The sequence below is a fragment of the Coptis chinensis genome, chromosome 2 (genome assembly GCF_015680905.1).
Source record: "Coptis chinensis isolate HL-2020 chromosome 2, ASM1568090v1, whole genome shotgun sequence".
NCBI lineage: Eukaryota > Viridiplantae > Streptophyta > Magnoliopsida > Ranunculales > Ranunculaceae > Coptis > Coptis chinensis.
The window spans coordinates 44,534,554-44,554,654 of NC_141457.1; the positions used below are offsets into that span (position 1 = coordinate 44,534,554).

A 20,101-nucleotide genomic window follows, 5' to 3' on the forward strand; every position below is an offset into this window, starting at 1 on the left:
AAATTCCATACCTCCGTGTGTTACAGGTACACACACATATCCCAGTTTTTGGAACTCTCTTCTGACACCAAAATCAGACTTGTTTGGCATAATGCAATTAGGTATATTGTACTTGTCACAACTTGATCCATCAAACAATAAGAGTTCCACCCACATAAAAAACATCCATATTCACCAATATATTCAGAACTAATTTCGCCAAGACAACTAAAATCTTTAGTAAAATTTTTCGAAACCCAAGTTCATTTAGACTTACTGGTATGCTGGGACGCCTAGAATCTCGAAAACTTTGAGGTGATACAACACGTACCACTAGTTCACTACTACAAGCCTTCCCACTAAGTCTTCTAAATTGGGCATTTCGTAGATATTAACAAAAGAAAAACCCTACACTGATTTTCAGTGATTAATGAAGAAAAAAAATAACCCCAATACTCTTCTAACCTTTTACTTTAATGAATGAAAATCTATTTTTTTTTTCAGACATCCAAAAGTTGAAATCATGCAAAAATTTCAACTTAGTTAAATTACATATAAACATCTATTAAATTAGCAAAATAAAACCACCGCCACTTTAATTTCTTTTCAAGAAAAGGTAACAAATTCGACGAATGATGAGAAGGGGGGTAGAGAACGGATCTTGGAAAAGAAATAAATAGTCAAGTCGCTAAAATTGTTATCAATTACAAGAAAAAGAATAAATGCCAAGCAAGAGAAATTGTATATCAAATATTTTTTAGGCAAGGTCCGTTTGTGGGCAAAAATATTTAGCCACGGATATCGACTGTCGCAAGACCGTGGGGTTTCGTGCTAAAGCTTTAGCTACAGCATAAGACCGTGGGTAAATGCGATGGTCCACCCGACAACCAAAGCCGTTGCAACTTCCTACTGATAAAGGCCGTGGGAATAGCCGTAGCAAATGTCCACAACGGGTAACCGTGGCATAAGCCGTAGCAAGTTCCACTGATGAGGGTTGTGGCAGAAGCCGTAGCATTCAGATTTTATAAGGGATAAAGGTCGTAGCAAAAGTGGCTTTGCTACGCACATTTTAGTCCTATAGCTACGGACATTGGCCGTGGCTAAAACATTATATATATATATATATATATATATATATATATATATATATATATATATATATATATATATATATTATTGTTTTATCCTAGGTCCACTTTTGCTTTTCAATCCAACTAATAATTCATCAATCCTAATAACAATACCACAAAGAAGACATATTCCCAATCACTATTCCTTTACCGAAAAATAGATGATAAAAAGATTAATATTCATACAAGTTAAAAAAAACAAAATGTAGCATTCACTATCCAAACTCAATATAAATATGAATTTCCAAATATTTCCCAAAACAAATTCACCTTGTGCATGTTTCTCTGTTACGTTTTATCAATGCCATGCACTTGAATACTTTCAAAAATTATTTGAAGTCCTAGCTTGTGAGTCACATATATACATGTAGTAACCAGCCATATATTAAGGAGTGGCACCAATGGGCATTTGTGAATCATACACAGCCAATCCAACCTGAAAATCACAACATAAAATAAATTTAAGATTACAGTTTACCAATGGAAAATGATTAAAACCTATGGTTAAGTGATTTTACCTTAGACCACTTGCTTAAGGGGTCATAGTTTACCCCTCTGTTTATCAACACTTCAGCCAAATCTCTTCTTCGTGACTAAATAAAATCAAAACAATAGTTCATTATGAAGTCATTTGATAAAAGGAGAAGCCAAAAAAAAAAAAAAAAAACTACATATTAAATGGTTGCTCTTCCACCTTCAAAGTATTTGTCCGTAGGCAGATGGGCCGTGACTTTTCATAAGACTCAATAAGTTCCAACAGTTCAACAACTGGAAACATCTGTAATGAGAAGACAACCAAAATATACATATGTCAAGTTACTAATCATAAACCTAGCTAATTCAATTATTGAAACAAAACCACTCTATCAATATATTACCTCAACCAAAACCCCAATAAGAAATTCATTGTATCCATAATAAGAGCTCAAATCCCTCTTAAGCTGCTCAACATAATCTTTACGTGTTACCCCTTCTTGCCTCAAAGTCTTAAAATTCGATAGTATTCGAACAACTACAACCAACCATCAACACAAAATTCTCAAAATTAAGCTAAAAAGCAAACTTAATTTCTCAATACTAAACTCAAAAAACAAAGTACTAACTCTCTTTAATTCTCCGTTGCAGATTCGAAAGATCAAGTGGTTGAAGTGCCTCTGCTCCAATTTCCTACATTACCAAAATCCAAAAAGCAACCTCAAACTACATTTACAAAAATCATAACTCACTAATAACTAAAATAAACAAACCTCTTCCGTTGGCAAACAAAACTCATCAGACTCCTCTTTAATATTAAGCTGAAGCTTAGCTCCAGCATCCTTTTGTTCCCTCGCCCGTTTCTCATCAATCTTTCTAGATTCCTCAATATCCAATTCATCATCATCCGAATCAATACCTGGGCATAAAGAGATCTAAGTTGATCATTTACAAGTGAGGTTTGCCTAGGTGTTATGCTACCAGTGGAAAGAAAATCACCCTGATGCTTATGAACTAAAGAGAGGGCATAGATCTCAAACATTAACTGTAGCTGTTCTTTCACCCCTTTCCAGATGTGTTTTTCTGTAGCTTCTCTTTGAATCTGTGCAACATGACTCACGATTAATCAAACAATTAGATTGTGTAGGATGACCAACATTCATTCCCATTTCAAGAAAAAGGACAATGTCTTCAAATTTATATGAAATGTGTCATATATAGACTTTTAGAAGATACCAAGGCAACTTGCGAATTAAAAGCTATGGCATCCTGGGATAAGGACAGTACAATAGTTTCACTCTCCACCACATGTAGATCATCCCTCTACTCCACAGGCATGCGAGTTACTTTTTAGTTCCCTTTCCTATAATAATTTTGGCAACCCTTTTGCTTTTCTTTAAGCGTACTTACATTTGAACGTTATTGCATTGAATGAGAGATTGAACCCCCCAAAACTAAGTTTTATAATAATATATTTTCAATTAAACCCTTTCTACCTTTACCACTCAACAAAGTTTTATTCAGCCCCATATGGTTTCGTTTTGCTGCGATTTATATAGCTAAACTTTTATGAAAGGGAGGGTTTTACCTACTTTGTGAAAAAGTGAAATTTCAGCAAGCCATTTGTGTTGAAACATTTAGGGTTAACCACTATACAACGTCGATAAGGTCATGTGAAGAAAGATTTGATTATTGATCCTATTTGGATTCTTATTAGCATCAAATGGATTAGACATATAAAACTTTTAATTACACCAAGAAATCTGTAGGGAGTTGTCACCAATCCGTTTAAATAGAATCATTCTCACCTAGAGAAGTACCCTTTTTTCTCATTGAAACCAACATAGGAACAAAGACCTAGATGGCTACTTGTGAGAACCACAAACAACTCTAACCAGTCATAAAGAAGTCACACCACCACCAAGAAAGTCAAACTAATTAAGCAAACCAAGAATACGAAAAATATCAACACCTTCTTCTAAAAGACCAAACAATGGCACAATCCAAATCGTGGAACCTATTAAAGTCATAAATGTCCCAAATCAGCTAACAAAGAACATTATCAGCAATTCATGGAAGACATAAACTCCCCATAATACTGTTCTTAGCCCTAAAATGGTGGTGCAGAAATCTAGTTTTGGAGTCATAATAACCACTGCAAAAACTGTTAAAAGGCTTGGAATCTTCACTTCAGAAGGCTTGGAAATGGACCAACTACCTCTGGGTGACCAGCTTGAAATTCCCACATTGGTGATCACCTTTTTCGTTCGATTGAAGGAAGTCATTTCTTGCCAAAAATCTAAGTATCCGCAAATGGATATTGCACCCCCACTAAATAGAGATCCCATCCGCCCAACAGAAATCCAACCACCAGGTCACTTGTCTTGCTCCCCACTCTTTTTGTTGTCCATCTAGTTTCAGATAATTGTTACGTCCCAGAGGTAAAAACATCTATGTCGAACTAGACTCAGTGTGGTAGGTGAGTGTATGAAATGAATTAAAAATATGTGTCAATGAGTATTTGTATCATCATATACTTATGAAATTTATGGATAACATATTCCAAATTCGAAATAAAGTGTGTTTGCGTTTCTACTGATAAAATAATTGCCTCATCACTGAGAACTGGTAAATGGCCTTTGCATTTTAATATACTACAAAAGTCAAATCAAATAAGTAAATCAAGTAGTCTGAAAACGAAAACAAAATGTTAACACTCAATGGAGCAAAAAAATACCTACGCCTCAGTAAATTTGATCCCAGAAGAAGCAACAAGTCCAGCAAGATCATGTTCCATATATTCAAAAACCAAGATCAAGTTCAGCAAGATCAAGTTCTTCCAACTATCCAATAGTTCTACCATCTAAAGAAGAACAGGAAGAAGAAATTTCTGCATTACTTTACCATCTAAAGACACACGCGAATTGAAGAGAAAATTTCCACTATAACTTTCTTATTCTCTGGATGCGCTTCTCGTATGATTTTCTGAAGTGGGACGTGGGAGTATATCTAATTTTTTTTTCTGCTAATAATCCGGAGTGATATACCTTTTTTACCCCCTTAATGCCACCTAAACAATCGGTTGTAAGTTGTAAAATGAGTGGCCCAAAAACGTGTGTAGCAAGACAGCCCACGCACCATAAAAAATTATCTTTTTTTTGTTTTTTTGTTTTTTTTAAGTAAAATTTTTATTGATAATGATAACGAGTTTACAATAGAGTTTCTCCGATCCATTTGCTTGAACACCTCTTTTGAGTTTGCTTTCTCTATAACATTTTTCCATCAAGGTTTCCTCTATAATAGTTAAAAAGTGATAATATATATATATGGTATTTATGGTAGTTTCATTAATGTGTTTATAGTATTTGTCAAGTTATTTCTAATCATAAACCCTAAAATTATGTGTGCAGTTTGTAGTTTACTTCACTGTTCCATGGTGTGGGGGTTGCAATTCATGGAACCACATCTTGGAAAGTTCGCCAGGAGGCCGGTGGAGGTGGCCTGACGTCACTTTCCTCCAAGTTGTTATAGAAAATTTAGTGGTAAATATATTATCCTAATATTTATAATTGATTTTTCTTTTTTATTTAAGGGTTGACAATCTATAAAGAAACCAAATTCAACCTAATAAATGGAAGACAAATGAAATTATTTATTTCTGCTGTATTGCAGGCTGTGGCTGAGAAATGGAGTGTTGCAGCTGCTCCTACATTTTTTCTCTTAAAAGGAGAGTCTATTGTGGGAGAAGCTCAGGGTGCAATGGAACATGAGCTGGAGGGGAAAATTCTACACACGCTTAATTAGATATTTATCTTTTGTTTTCCTCTAGACGAAAACAGAGTCATTCTGTGCTTGATGGAATTATGGCATGTTATCACTGTAAAACCTGAAGCACTTCTTTATTTTTATTATGTTTCATCTGGGTGGAAAACCTTATGTTTCACAATATATTTTGGACATGTATGATGTATCAACTTATTTAAGTACGAGAGAATTGGCAAAAGATACAGTTGTTTCGGTAAGATTTACCAAAACACACAAGTTGGGTTGGAAGTGTTCTTTTCGGAGGAAATTATAAAGGAGATGGTTGTTGGCACTTGGCAGTACAAAAAAAATGGTTTAACGAGTCACTTTTAAAGTGTCTTAAAAAGTGATTTGTGTTGCTCATCTGATTAATATAAAAGCGTCTTATCTGTCGGGTCACTAAAAGTTCACAAAAATGTCTCAAAAAATGTGTTTGTTGTGTCGGTTTTTGTTTACAAAGTGACAAAAAACTAGTTACTTGTGTCACTTTATACCAACAATACAAGCGATAGTGAAATAGCTTAAAAGCGTCACTATAAGAGAACTTTGTTGTGTCGCTTGTTAGAAGCAATGATCTAGAAGGTGTTTTCAAGCCTAAAAGTGACACAATCTGATCATTAGTTTAGTTGTGACGGTTTTCATATAAACGAGATAACATTTTAAAATAAAAACTGAAATTGTAATATATATTATTTCTATTTACTGATAACCTGCTGCAATATGGATCAGTTGCAAATACAGTACTATTATCGCCAAACCTGCCTTACAAAAGATGCAATACAATTTAGGTAGCAACAATAAAAAAGAATCATTTCATTAATTGGAAATTAATCACCGTTCACATTAAGCAACGTACTAGCTATTGAAATCATAATCAATTTGAATTCATCTGTAAACCTAGACCCCGATAACCTTCGTAACTAAAGTGTCACGACATAATCCAAAACCTTTACAAAGGCATCTAAAAAAAGACAAGTTACACCCAAAAACAGTTTCTAAAAATCCCTAGCAAACCAAAATCATCTTAACCTAAGTAGATCCACTTAACAAAAGGCATTTCGTCTCTGTTCTTCATTCACCTACAAAATAATAACAATATGACTATGTATCAATAATATAATCAAGTAAGAAAAAAAATTTAACTGACAATATCAATAACCAATAGTAACGAAAAAAAGTGTAGCCATTAATCATCTAAGTACAAAACATGAAACATCTCATGCACAAAAGCAAATTCCTAAACCAAAGAAGTGAAAACTTAAAATCTTAGTACTCTCAGAGGGGACGTTTACCCAAATTAACACAGATTGTTCTTTCTTGATGTCTAGCTCTTTCACATGAGGAAAACAATATTAAAGTGCCTAAGGCACAACTTATAAAGTCCAAAATAACTTAAATGCCCATAGTCTTATGCACTATACTTCTTCAGCTTTGCCAGCTCCTGCCTAATTGCACCAGCCCCCTGCACATGAATAATGAACTCATTAGCTAATGAAAGCTTCAGGAGAATACAATGTTGTATAATGTACTTCATTCCAATTACAGAAGGCTCGCATTTCAAATAAAAAAAACATGGGAATGTGAAAGGGTGAAAAGCAATGTCCATGAGAACTTCCATCATTTAGTACCTTTTTTCAAGTGAGTTTCAGGTTTACAACTTTCATGTTGAATTTACATATTGCCCTTTTCTCTAGAGCTAATGGAATAATTTTGAAACACTACATTTTTTTTTACACTTCCAAAACTAGGAAGAGCTTCCTACATTCCTTACATCCATACATAAAGTAATCAGCGACATTGATGTAGCAAGATTCAAAGTAAAATGCGGAGGGGTTTGTTGTCCCCTAGCCGTGAGTACATGAGCAAGATTCCAATTTGTAAAATGGAATAATTTTGAAACACAACATTGATTCGCAGATTCGCTTATATAGGAGAAGTTTCCAATTTGCACAAACCCACTCAAAGGTGTACTAGTTTTATACCATACTACTAGTATTCTAGCAAAGAAAGGTTGAGAAGCACAAAACAAGATAGAAGATGCCAACATAAATGACAAACTCCAGTAAGAAATGTGAACAAGCAGTAATCTAATCACAAACCTTGATCTTCGCAAATAAAACCGTATCCAACTCCTATAAAAATCATATAGCATAACCGTAAATCTATTAGAACCCAAAGAAAACTAACTAACATTTCCTTTAAACTTAAGTCGAAAGAAATAATTAATCGTTGATTATATGAACTACTAATATAATTAAATAAATGTTCTACCCTTCTAGTTACTAAATTTATGTCCTAGACCATTTCCAAGTCGCTACAGGACACTGACAGGCTGCTGCCAAGCCACGGCAGGCCATCACCGTCCTCTGACAGGACACCCCAGGTCACTGATAGGCCATCACCAAGCCGCTATAGGCCATTTTCAATTCTGACATCTATTTTCTATAAGTGATTTAGTTCTCTATTCCTACATCATCAGTAGCTTTAATAAATAGATAGAAGATTCAAATGCTAATTCCCTCCATTATATATCAATTCAACCATCATTTAAACTCAAGGCAAGTGATTATATGGCTGGACTTGACTTAAATTTCATGTATACACTCAAATCATACAAGACTTATCACTTGCAGTAATCCAATACCAACATCAGGACTGTAGTAACTACATACTAATAACTCATATACAACTATAATCCAACAACCACCAATCCCTCATCTCCATAGTTATGTGGCAGGAAAACAACTCGTCCAACTAGGTAGCATAGTTCCAAAAAAATTCAATTTACATATAATTAAGAATCAATCAACACCACATGGTTCTCTTCGACATCTTTCGACAATAATTTACAGATTTTTGGCCCTTGTTTCAATCAACACAAGTTCACTATTTCTAAACTAATAAAGAAAAAAAAACGTAACTCTGTGCGAGACAAAGGCTGAATACACTAGATCGAATTTAAAAATCAACACATTCTTTTCTTCCTTATAACAACAAACAATTAAAGAACTTCTTACTAGTCAGCAAATAACTCTAGCTAGTATTGCTATTACACCCTCTCCACTAAATCCTTCAAGTAATTATTCTCTTACTATCCACTGCCACAAAATACCCAATTTAAGTTATAAACAACATATCACAATCTTACGAAATTAACTGCTAAAACAATCTAATCTAAACTAACTAATTGAGAGACTAAATCGTTCATGAAATACACCAACAATTCTTCCATATTTATGTCTTTCACGAAACAAAGGCTTCAAAGTATGCAATCGACCACAAAAACTCAAGCTCATCAAAAATAGAAACGACAAACACAAAATCAGCATTCATCATTGTAGCAGCAACACAAATCAATCCACATTCTTCTACTTAACAAGAACGACACGATTAAAACTCCACCTACACTTTTATAGATTAATATCCTATATCCTATATACCACATTCTTTTTTTTTCCTAGGCATGTGTCATTAGTATTAACTTTAAAATAAAGCATTTGGGGGTCCCAAAATGAAAGTATGCATTCATAGAGTATGATTTACTCTATCCATAACACATAATCACATGCTATTAAATAAACTAGCTTTCTGACATGTGGCTACGTGTGTGCAGTTTTTTTGGGCAGTGGCAATTCTGCAAATATTTGCAAAAAACGAGGGCAATGTCTCAATTTCAGAAAGAAGAGTATCCGTGTGCGGTCAGTTTTTCAGGCAGTGGCAATATTGTAAATGTTTGCAAAATTGAGGCCAATGTCATATTTCCATGGAAAAGTATCTAAATTTTATTAGTCAAATGCCAAATTTACCCCTCACTCACATATGTTATTACAAACCTAAATTATAAATTTGAATGTAATAACCGAACCGGTTCAGAGATTTAAACGGAAAGATTCACTGTTCACCAAGCCATCATCTTTAAAATAGTTGGATTTAAAAAAAAAATTAACATTTTTAATGCGTAAACAGGTCAAATAAGAAAAACATACCCTGTTTTGATCAATAACATCAACAATTACAACGAGCTGATCATAATTTTTTCCGTAATTGACAAATGCAACTCGCCCTATCTCCACATGCCTCTTGAATCCACACATAAAAAATTACAGTATTTAATATTAAAATATTCAGCATAAATAAAGACACGATTATGTAATAAAACAAAACAAGTGATGGGGTTGTAAAAACTTTACCGAAAAAAAGATTAGGGTTTTGTTGACCTATTTAGTGTACCGAGAAAATCAACCAATATTTGCTCGACCTATATGCCGTCCTTGGTTCGCTGGATTATGTTTACAAACACTTGGCTCAAACTATAGTAAAGCTCAGGTGATAAGAGGCATTCATACTTAATAACCTAAAAGCTTACATCATATCCTTCTCTCACCCTTACGGCTGTACTACATTCTTTTGTCTTTTCACTTGACCACTTTATTCAATGGAATAATCACCTGATAGAGCATTGAGGGTTCTTAGAGGAGCTTTATTCATGGGTGAGGCCTAGCAGAATGTAATCAGGTAGGCAGGGACTATGAGATATACAAAACATAAACGTCGGTGATAAGCTGGCCGCGGGGGATGGTGTACTTGTAACAGGCGAAAATAGTAGCACGGCGGCAGGTGCGTTTCGAACCAGCAGCAGAAGCAGAGTAGGAATGAGGGAGTGCGCAGATGAATGACATAACCAGTGGATGGCTTTACTTGGTCATTCCAGACAAGACAGAAGGTTCCGTTGCCAATGTAAAATGCAAAGACATCTCTCGCATGATAGATAGAGTTGGGCAAACCGGACTGCAAACCATCGACAGTATCTACAGAGTTCCGATGTCATAGGCAAATAAATGAGGCCCAAAAACCATATAAAGCACATCGCGTACAATCAAATAGGTTGCAAAAGCAAGACCTTCAGGATCGACAACCATGGGTAGTGTTTGAATGTATTCCCATGAGTCCTTCTCAATGTCATAGACTGCAAGTTGGAAGGGCGGGGTGTTGTAGGCAAGTATGCGCATCTGATCCTCAAAAACTGTAGATGAAACCATAAAGCGAGGAGCAGATGTGGGAGTGCGACTAGGACATGTAGGAGGAGGCGAGGAGAGAGCATTCGAAGTGAGAGTGAGGCTAGGACGTGTAGGAGGAGGCGAGGAGAGAGCATCCCCATGAGAAGATCGAGCTTATCTACCGGGGTAATATTACAACCAAAAACATAGATCTTCCCAGCAATACCAAACGCTTTGGGAAGACACCTGGGCGACAGCATGTCCGGGAGCTTAGTCCATTCAGGGCAAACAAGGAAATCAGGGAATGGCGTCATTTCAGAATACATAGGAAATCCAAAACCACAAGAAACGTATGGAAGTTTCCAGTAAGTGTTGGAATCTCCAAGTGTATTTCAAAACACTTGTGTGTTGTTTAGTCCCACATTGGTGAACCACCACTAGCAAGTGAGGTATATGAGGTGATCCTCTAGCATAAGGGCGTGCCCTTAGGATACAAAGGCTTTTGTGTTAGGAGGGAGGACTCACCCAAAGCCACACACGCGCCCGCACCGAGTCGGGTCGGGCTCGGGCTTGCAGACTAGTGCCTTTCTTTTTGAACAAGTTTCAGCTGGAGTCCCACTTCCAGTTGGATTCTGTCTCATAGCTAGAGTTCTACTTCGAATTGGTTTTGTGAAACCGACTCTGAGAGGTGTCCTTCTCCCATCCCATCTGGTAACCGAATGATCCTCTATATAAACACTGCTGTGTTCATAGAGGGGGCATTAGATTACAATACAAGGCAGGAGAGAGATAGGAGATAGAAGATAGAACTTCGAGTATAGAGAAGTCGTCGCTGGCTTCTTGCGCCTCTATACACCAAATAAAACGTAAAACGTAACTTCGTGGATCTTGTCCATTCATCCCACCTCACACCTAAACAGAACCCATCTTATTCTTCTTTCTTCTTCTTCGCAGCCGGAGAGAGTTATATAGCCGTTCTAGAGGGTAGTCCGTTTCTAGTGCAAAGTCAGTCTTTGTTAACCATTGAATCCCGTGAGGAAGACGCCATTGTTGTCTTTACGCACCATTGGAAGCGGGCTTAAATCTTTTCTTAAGGACGTGACTTAATCCGCGACCTTGGTTATTACATTATTACGTCTTTGTCTTCTATTGTTTTCTTTTATTTGCTTACAACAATCTTAAGGAAAGAACAAGATGTCTACACTGTTGACACCACGCCGATCAAAGAAACCAATGCGAGTCATGGAAGTTTGCCCGTCTATGAGAGATGCCGCACCTCTAATTGAATGCTCGCGAACTTACCTAATGTGTCAAAGATTGAATCCTTCAACGGTTCACACTTCAAGAGATGGAGAGAAAGGGTGTTCCACGATACTAGATGTACTCAACTATGCAAAGTATCTCTCGATCGAAGACCGTGGAGGGTTCTAATGATTTCGAAAAGAAATCAGCCGCCAGCTCAATGGGAATAAGGTATGTCGTCATGAAGAAATATATATGATGCAGCCTGAGGGTACGATAGTACCAGGGAATGAGCATAAGGTATGCAAGTTAGTTAAGTCTTTATATGGGTTGAAACAAGCGCCAAAACAATGGCATGAAAAGTTTGACAGTGTCATGATGTCTAATGGATATCACATAAATGATGCTGATAAATGTATTTACTTTAAATCTTTTGATGTGAATACATATGTGATTATCTGTCTATATGTGGATGACATGTTAATCATGAGTCCTAGCCTTGATGTTGTGAGAAACATTAAGATGTTTTATCCTCCCAATTTGAAATGAAGGATTTGGGAGAAGGCGATGTGATTCTTGGAATCAAAATCATCGTAGCTTGATGATGGCTATATCGGCTTTCACAAGAGCATTATGTTGAGAAGTTTTTAAAGAAGTTTAACTTTTATGATAGTAAGCCCATTATTCGGCACCTTATGAGGCAAATAGTGAACTTCGAAAAATGCTCAACATGTCATCCTTCGATCTAGATATGCCCAAATTATTGGTAGTCTCTTATACTTGATGAATTGCACTAGACCTGACATTGCTTATGCAGTTAGCAGGCTAAGCAGATACACTCATTGTCCTAGCCAGGAACATTGGAGTGCCTTAGAAAGATTAGCCAAGTACTTGAGAGGAACAATGAATTACGGCATACGGTTTAGACAAACTCCACCTGTGATAGAGGGTTATTGTGATGCAAACTGGATATCTAATTCTCATGATATCAAGTCCACTAGTGGGTATATTTTCACCCTAGGTGGAGGTGCAGTCGCTTGGAAATCTTCTAAGCAGACCTTGATAGCTCGTTCAACCATGGAGTCCGAGCTTATTGCTTTAGATAAAGCAAGGCCGAAATTTGAGTGGCTTAGAAACCTCTTGGCGGATCTTCCTATTGGTACAAAATCGCCTCCAAATTGTACCTATGCATTGTATTTGTCGGGCCGCGAATAGCAAAGGCAAAGAGGAAATTGTATAATGGGAAAAGCAGGCATATTCGTCTGAGACTACAGTCTATAAAGCAGCTGCTAGAATATGGAGTTGTGGCTCTAGATTATGTGAGGTCAGAGTTAAATTTGGCCGATCCTCTGACAAAACCACTTAACAGGAGACAAGTGGTTGATACGTCGAGGGGGATGAGACTTTTGCCTTAGATAGAGAGGGAAGGGCGACCGACGGCAACCCCACCTATGTGATTGGAGATCCCATGAAGTAGGTTCAAAGGGAAAAACAAGTCACCTCGTCGCTCTGGTATGCTATTGTCTTTCTTTGAGACGTCCCACCCTATGACTAGATAGCATTTTTGTATACTTTGTATAATTTGAATTGCAATGAGAAAAGGATGAGTTATTTTACTCTTAATGGAATCCATAGTCCATTAATTTTTATGAGATAGTGTATTTTAACTGCAATGTACACTTGATGGATATCCACCTATGTGAATGTAGAACTGGGTCGGTTCTTATGAGTATTCAGGCAAATCCTCTAGAGCATTCATGGAACAGGCAGTATAAGGGCCAAAAAAAGCAAAACACCCGAAACGGGCATATAATGAAAGAGCAATGTGGGTGCATGTCCTCTATTTTACTACAAGGGAATGTTGGTTCAAAGATTTTTTAATCCACTACTTTCACGTATTATAAGACATGTTATCCTATGACTGGTTCAAGCCCAGAAAGCACCAGTATCTTATGCATTGTTTTTTCGATTCTCTCTGGCATTTCGTTAACCCATTTCTTTTGTAATATCCTATTCCAAACTAGTGGGGGACTATTAGTATTTTGAAATAGTGGGGGATTGTTGGAATCTCCAAGTGTATTTCAAAACACTTGTGTGTTGTTTAGTCCCACATTGGTGAACCACCACTAGCAAGTGAGGTATATGAGGTGATCCTCTAGCATAAGGGCGTGCCCTTAAGGTACAAAGGCTTTTGTGTTAGGAGGGAGGACTCACCCAAAACAACACACGCGCGCGCCCGCCCGCCCCGCACCGAGCCGAGTCGCGTCGCGCTCGGGCTTGGGCTTGGGCTTGCTGACTAGTGGGTAGTGGATTACCAATTGCCTAACTTGTTTTTCTTTTTGAACAAGTTTCGGGCTGGAGTCCCACTTCCAGTTGGATTCTGTCTCATAGCTAGAGTTCTACTTCGAATTGGTTTTGTGAAACCGACTCTGAGAGGTGTCCTTCTCCCATCCCATCTGGTAACCGAATGATCCTCTATATAAACACTGCTGTGTTCATAGAGGGGGGACATTAGATTACAATACAGAGGCAGAGAGAGATAGGAGATAGAAGATAGAACTCGAGTATAGAGAGAAGTCGTGTTGTTGCTGCTGTCTCTATACACCAGTGAAACAGAAACAGAACTCGTGGATACTGTCCATTCATCCCACCTCACACGAAACAGAACCCATCTTATTCTTCTTCTCTTCTTCCACCGCCAGCTAGAGAGTTATATAGCCGTTCTAGAGGGTAGTCCGTTCTAGTGCAAAGTCGTTTCTTTGTTAACCATTGAATCTTGTGAGGAAGACGCCACTGTTGCCTTTCTGCACCATTGGAAGGGGCGAAATCTTTCCTTAAGGACAACCTAATCCGCGTCTTGGTTATTACCTGTTATTCTGTCCTTGTCTTCTATTGTTTTCTTTTATCTGCTTACAACAGTAAGCGCCAACTGAGTAAATCTTCGTGCCTAGGGTAGCACTAGTAAAGCTGAAGGGAAGCTCAGGAGGTACAACTGCTAATGGAGTTAGGTCCATGCCCCTCTTCTGTGGAGGTTTGTTCAGATTTATGGGGCGTACCAGCTTTGGCGTAGATCACACCCATTTTCAGCCTGAAATTTCTCATACTCACCAGAACGTTTATGTATATGTTGCTTATCATCATCAAATCATCCTCCGTATCCTTGTTTTCCACCGTCTCTTCCGTCCTTGGCCTCTTATTCTGTCCCGTCATCATCTGCATCGCGTCTACATTTGTCATCTCCATCTGTATCTTATATTAGATATACAAGAAATAGGGTTTTTGAGGCTGTTTAGAGGAAAAAGATGAGTGATTTTTTGCTCCAGCGTTCTTCATAGCCACGCACGTATCACCAGTTCCACCAAAAAAGAGAAGTTAAGATTCTTAAAAATTTGGGTTTATTCGTTTTTGGCCCCATTTTTAATAGGGTATTCAGCATTTGGCTCCTGTAAGTTGGTTTATTTATTTTTGGCTCTAGTTCTATCAGTTGACTCAATCAATTTTGTACTGACTGTGAATTTACCTTTTCATATTTTCTTAATGGCTCAAATACTCCCTTAACAATATTTACCAATATGCCATTAAGAAAGTGGTCCACTAACTTAAGTGTAATGGACATGTGTCTTTATCAAAACAGTCAAGATCACAACAATCGATGAACACAATTTAATCTAAAGAACTATATTTGATTTCATTTGGACTGTCCTTGTAACCCAATCTAACCACTTCTTGTAACCCAATCTAACCACTCCTGCTTTCTTAAATGAGCACTATTCATCTTCTTCCTCCAAGTAATCTAGACCATGCATTTGACTATTTGAGTGTTTGATTCAAGCAAGTAACATATACTATCTTCAAATGTTCGCCTGCGAAGTCGCTACAAAAGGGTCGGTCAATAGCATATTGGATATGTGTTCAATTAGCCGTATGTGATCCATCAAGCAACTACCCTTAAAGTGTTTGATTAAGCACACATACTCTAGCTCTACCTTTAAGCTATGCATTCAATTTGCCTCATCAGCAATTGAAGTACTGGTACTTAAAGTGTGGATATGATGACAACACAAAATTTTGTATTTGATTCGAAGGTAGTTGGGAGACTAATTTTCCCTTGCTGCAAATTGTCAATGATCTTAATTTTTTACTACTTCGAGTCTTCGGTTACAAATCAACGACCCATGTCACTAAAATTGATTGGATGAATTCAATTTTTGAGTCAGAAACTTACGGTGATAATTGGTGTTCATGGATAGATTGTGATTTGTGATTGTAATTGTGGCTGAAGGTGGAGAAAAATGTACTCACGGAAAAGGTCATGGCGACGAAAGTGAAGGTCGTTCAGTGTTCAAAACTGGTGGTGGCCGGTATAGGACATAGGCCGTTTAGTTTGTTGACAATAAATTCGTGAAATAATTTTAAAGTTGGGTTAATATTTTGTTGGTGAGTTACAATCATTCAACTTGTATATATGTTGAATGTGCTTTCTGATTTCTAGTTTTCTTCTATTTTTCACCATATAAGAGGCCGGTCCATTGATACCAATTCTCAATTTGAGGAGGTCGACTACTAGTGATTGAACACCCATTTGAGGAGGTCAAAGAAGAAGATGAATAGTAATAAATTAAAGAAAGTTGATTTTTTATTTACATACGGCCATGTGGTGATTCCAATCGAATTCAACTCAACTCAACTTAACGAAATTGTAATAGATGGAATTTCAAGTCGAAATAAAACAAAACAAAATTCCGTTACCAAATCACGTGAAGAGTAAAAATGTCATTTTGAAAATATGATACGGTGTAGTTAAAACTGACCCAGTCAACTAACGGAACTGAGGCCAAAAACGAATAAACTAACTTATGAGAGCTAAACGCTAATATCCATATATAAAGTGGGGCCAAAAACTAAATAACCCTAAAAATTTCGAGACTGGGCCCACACGGTAGAGTGGAGACCGACCAACCCGGGCAAACAAAGATGAGTATGAATCATCGGTTGCATACCACTCTCCACTTCAAGAAACCCCAACAACTCAGACCACAGCAAATAGCACAACAATCGCAAGTGTAAGTTTTTTTCTCTAATACTCGAATATAGGCATTCACGCCAAGCCATAACACTTATATTTTCTTCAAATGGAACTTCATCGAACAAAGTAGAAAAGCTTGGTAGTTGTTTAATCTAATAGTGGCAGCAGAATTGATGTTCGAATCGTAAGGCATTTTGGCTGGCGGGTAACTGACTAACTGCATAGCTAATAGCTTATCCTTCAAATAGCAGCTTGGTTTAATGTTTATCTTGCCGCTGGACAGTATGAGTAAAGCTCAAATAGTCAAATGAATATCCAAGTACCTGTCAATCACATGTAAGACTTGTTACATCATATCTGCCCCTGTTAAAGCACACTGAATTACGAATAGATGGTTTTTAATTTCTGTTTTCCTTTTTGAGAAACGAAATTATCGATCAGGACTGTCATAACCTGAGATGTCTTACACTCGTACATGTAGCGATGTTGATGTAAGTGAGCTGCGTAGGAAACATGGTTTTGATTATCTCCAGCGATTTAACAGATAGATCACAACAATGCCTTACCACTGTTTTGGATAGGATGGTTTTACTTTTTGTCTTCTTCAGTTGTCGATTGTGCTCAGACAAGAACCACTAGTAATCGTCATTGGAGCTTCTATTTTGCTGTTAAACGGGGATTTGGCTGGAGAAGAGCGAAGAGCGAGGCGATATCCGATATCCAACGAAGGTTCTCTATGCCTATGTTCAAGATGGTGGGAGGAGCATCATGGAATTCCTGTTGCGAGTGACCAGTGAGAAATTGTCTACGAATTGTTTCTTTTGCATTGTGTTCTCAGAAACCTCATGCATCCTGATTAAATGCCCAATGTGAGGGCGATCTCTAAACTAGGGAGATCATATCCACCAAAAAACATCTTTGAGAATAGGGTCTGTGCCAGTAACGACAACAATGTGCCGCATATCCAGAACGGAACAAATCACAGTTCCAGCTAGCTTAGTTGGTATAACCCTTGGGAGATGATACCAGATGTATGGGGGGGATTTCAAACTCCGCCAGCATTCGTGTTACCAAAGTTACTAATTTTAATTTAAAAGAGGCTTATGGCTGTTACGAAAAAGAAAAGAAAAGGAGCCTTTGAATAGGCAAACAAGAATTGACAAGAACCATTATATTTCACATTACCAAAATTTATTACATTCAAATAACTAGAACCTTCCTAAATAAAAACACAATCTAAAAACTCATCAAACATGATTTGATCGAAACCCACCAATCTTACATACTCAATCCACATTAACCTGGTGAACATTCTTCCTCTCATCTTCCTTAACTTTAGGAACAGAGACTTTAAGCACACCATTCTTCATTTCTGCCTTAATTTGATCAGCTTTATAAAGATTTGGTGGAAGATCAATTCTACTACTGTACTTCCTTCCACCCTCTTCCTCACTTGCTTCTTTATCTCCTTTGATGGTCAGAGTGTGATCTTCCACCGAAACTTTGACATCTTCTTTACCTAATCCAGGCATGTCGATGCGTAAATGAAGTGCGTCATTATCTTCCTTTGCGTCCCATCCTCTTCTTAATCCACCTCCCATTCCTTGGGACTCAATTGCAAATGGATTGTCCATTAATCGGTCCATAATATTGAGTACCTGGCTCAAACTCCTTGTTGGTGTAATTCGGTCAAACACATCTGCACAAACCAAGCCACACAGAGACAACCAAAGACTCAAAATTAGTAAAAAAAATTATCACTCATGAGAAATTAAGCAAAACCAAAAACACCTAAAATGGTATTAAGGAATGACAGAATGAGTGTTTAACTACCTGAGAAGAAGCTTGCGGGGGAATCATAACGACGAGTAGCGTAACCAGGACGGCGATCGATGTCGAGGCTGCTACAATCATCTTGATCATATTCTGTCATTTGAGCATTAGTATTGAATGAACGTTGGACAGATGGAGCAACTGCAGTCGAACGAAGTGAGTTGAAAAAGGACTTGTTTTTCAAGAGGGTTGAAGCAGTAGATGAAGCTCTCCTTAGAACAACTGATGAAGCCATTACTAGAGAAAAATGAGGATTATTGCTAGCTTGAAGGGTTTAAGCAGGGTTTTGAGACTTTTGCTGTTTGATGTGTAGTGAGTGGTGAGTATAGAGAAGGGCGGGTTTATAAAGAGAAAAAAGAGGTGAGTATAGAGAAGTGTAGAATGTTCGAGAGGATAAAAGAGGCGGTTTAATTATCGAAAGCTCTAGAAACTTTGAGAAAATCGCGGCTTCGAAGTTACGATTTTTTTGTTTCACGTGATTTAAGGCATGGGCTTATCACTTTACATCGTGGGCTTGGGAAGATGAGAAGATTGAGCCCGTGATTACGAGAAGTCTAGACGTAACAGATTGCTTTGACCCAAAATCCAGAGGAAGTGATTTCTTTTGTACCAAGTTAGTCCATGATATGGATTCTGGAATTTGTTTCGTTTCCTCCAAAACCCAGGCGCTCTGCAAACGGTAGCTTGTGGCCACAGCATAGATTGGCAGGCAGTGACATTGTGTCGCATACAATGTACTACACAGTACACGCAGTATTATCTTATTTGGACGTTGATCGATGGTATGATTTTGATTTTCAGTCCTAGATGGTCCCAGATCTAGTACTAGTAACATACCCATTCTATACTACTAGTTTTGAGCACAGATCTAGTACTAGTAACATACCCATTCTATACTACTAGTTTTGAGCACGTGGCTACGCCACTCTGCAATTTGCACCGACCAATTTTTTTAAAAAAATTCTTAATACATTTTTGCCCCTAAAACATAACAAATATTAAAATAATATAAAAATAATTATCTTGTAATTGAAGATGCAAAATAAGGACAGAATCGTCCAATAATTTGTATTGACAGAGACAACTCAATCAAGAAAGTTAGCCCACGCCATCAATAAAGTAAGTTTCGTCTTTTACCGTTTAGCTCCTAAATAAATCAACTATTACATTTGTATTTAGCTGACTCTTATGTATTTTAAGATAGAAATTGGGGGTATAATCGTCTAAATTGGTGCGAACGGAATTTGCCATGGCAAACGGCTCACTGGCATGCGCCTCATTACAGAGTAGACTAGATAATTTGATAAGAGAATGAGGCTGGGTTTCTACACACTTTGGTGCTACGAGTTGAGCCTACGCCCAACTCAAGGATTGAGTAAGGACAATAGTAATGGCCATCGCACAATAATTAACATGGAAAATCTCCCCTGATCTTATGTCATGAATATTTCAAAATGATACACAGTACTCTAATATAAAAACCTTTGATGCATAATCAGTTCAATGTGGCAATAAGGATGATGTCAATGGCCAATTTCATCAAGCAAATTAAACAGAATGCCAAAATATTTAGATGCTCAAGCAATGCAACAACATGTTACAAGCAATAAAGGTAG

General features: G+C 37.4%; 2 protein-coding genes and 2 long non-coding RNA genes across 4 annotated transcripts; 1 reads left to right on the top strand and 3 right to left on the bottom strand.

Annotated features, from left to right (window-relative positions):
• Window positions 1-1,367: 1,367 nt before the first annotated feature.
• LOC147516174 (uncharacterized) lies at window positions 1,368-2,589 on the bottom strand. The gene is made up of 6 exons (XR_015213607.1): window positions 2,357-2,589; window positions 2,213-2,276; window positions 1,988-2,121; window positions 1,804-1,887; window positions 1,628-1,702; window positions 1,368-1,545 (listed from the first exon to the last, which is right to left on the bottom strand). It is a non-coding gene; the product is annotated as an uncharacterized LOC147516174 (long non-coding RNA).
• A 1,109-nt stretch (window positions 2,590-3,698) lies between these two features.
• Window positions 3,699-5,387, top strand: LOC147516175 (thioredoxin H1-like). Its single transcript, XM_086593182.1, has 3 exons — window positions 3,699-3,833; window positions 4,994-5,125; window positions 5,256-5,387. The coding sequence occupies exons 1-3, from the start codon at window positions 3,699-3,701 to the stop codon at window positions 5,385-5,387; spliced, it is 399 nt and encodes a 132-aa protein (XP_086449308.1).
• Window positions 5,388-6,184: 797 nt separating this feature from the next.
• LOC147516176 (uncharacterized) lies at window positions 6,185-10,690 on the bottom strand. The gene is made up of 4 exons (XR_015213608.1): window positions 9,578-10,690; window positions 9,374-9,466; window positions 6,680-6,849; window positions 6,185-6,466 (listed from the first exon to the last, which is right to left on the bottom strand). It is a non-coding gene; the product is annotated as an uncharacterized LOC147516176 (long non-coding RNA).
• Window positions 10,691-17,808: 7,118 nt separating this feature from the next.
• Window positions 17,809-19,591, bottom strand: LOC147516177 (small heat shock protein, chloroplastic-like). The gene is made up of 2 exons (XM_086588876.1): window positions 18,486-19,591; window positions 17,809-18,351 (listed from the first exon to the last, which is right to left on the bottom strand). Exons 1-2 carry the CDS (start codon window positions 18,718-18,720, stop codon window positions 17,939-17,941), a joined length of 648 nt encoding a protein of 215 aa, XP_086445002.1. The 5' UTR covers window positions 18,721-19,591; the 3' UTR covers window positions 17,809-17,938.
• Between the last annotated feature and the right edge of the window lie 510 nt (window positions 19,592-20,101).

What these genes read in the sequence shown, in the direction of transcription:
- LOC147516175 (XM_086593182.1), top strand. Translation starts at nt 3,699, where the DNA reads ATGGTGGTGCAGAAATCTAGTTTTGGAGTCATAATAACCACTGCAAAA. An exon ending in AGCTTGAAATTCCCACATTG is followed by an intron (nt 3,834 to 4,993) that starts GTGATCACCTTT and finishes TTATGTGTGCAG; the next exon opens with TTTGTAGTTTACTTCACTGT. An exon ending in TTGTTATAGAAAATTTAGTG is followed by an intron (nt 5,126 to 5,255) that starts GTAAATATATTA and finishes GCTGTATTGCAG; the next exon opens with GCTGTGGCTGAGAAATGGAG.
- LOC147516177 (XM_086588876.1), bottom strand. Translation starts at nt 18,720, where the DNA reads ATGGCTTCATCAGTTGTTCTAAGGAGAGCTTCATCTACTGCTTCAACC. An exon ending in CCCCGCAAGCTTCTTCTCAG is followed by an intron (nt 18,352 to 18,485) that starts GTAGTTAAACAC and finishes TGGTTTGTGCAG; the next exon opens with ATGTGTTTGACCGAATTACA.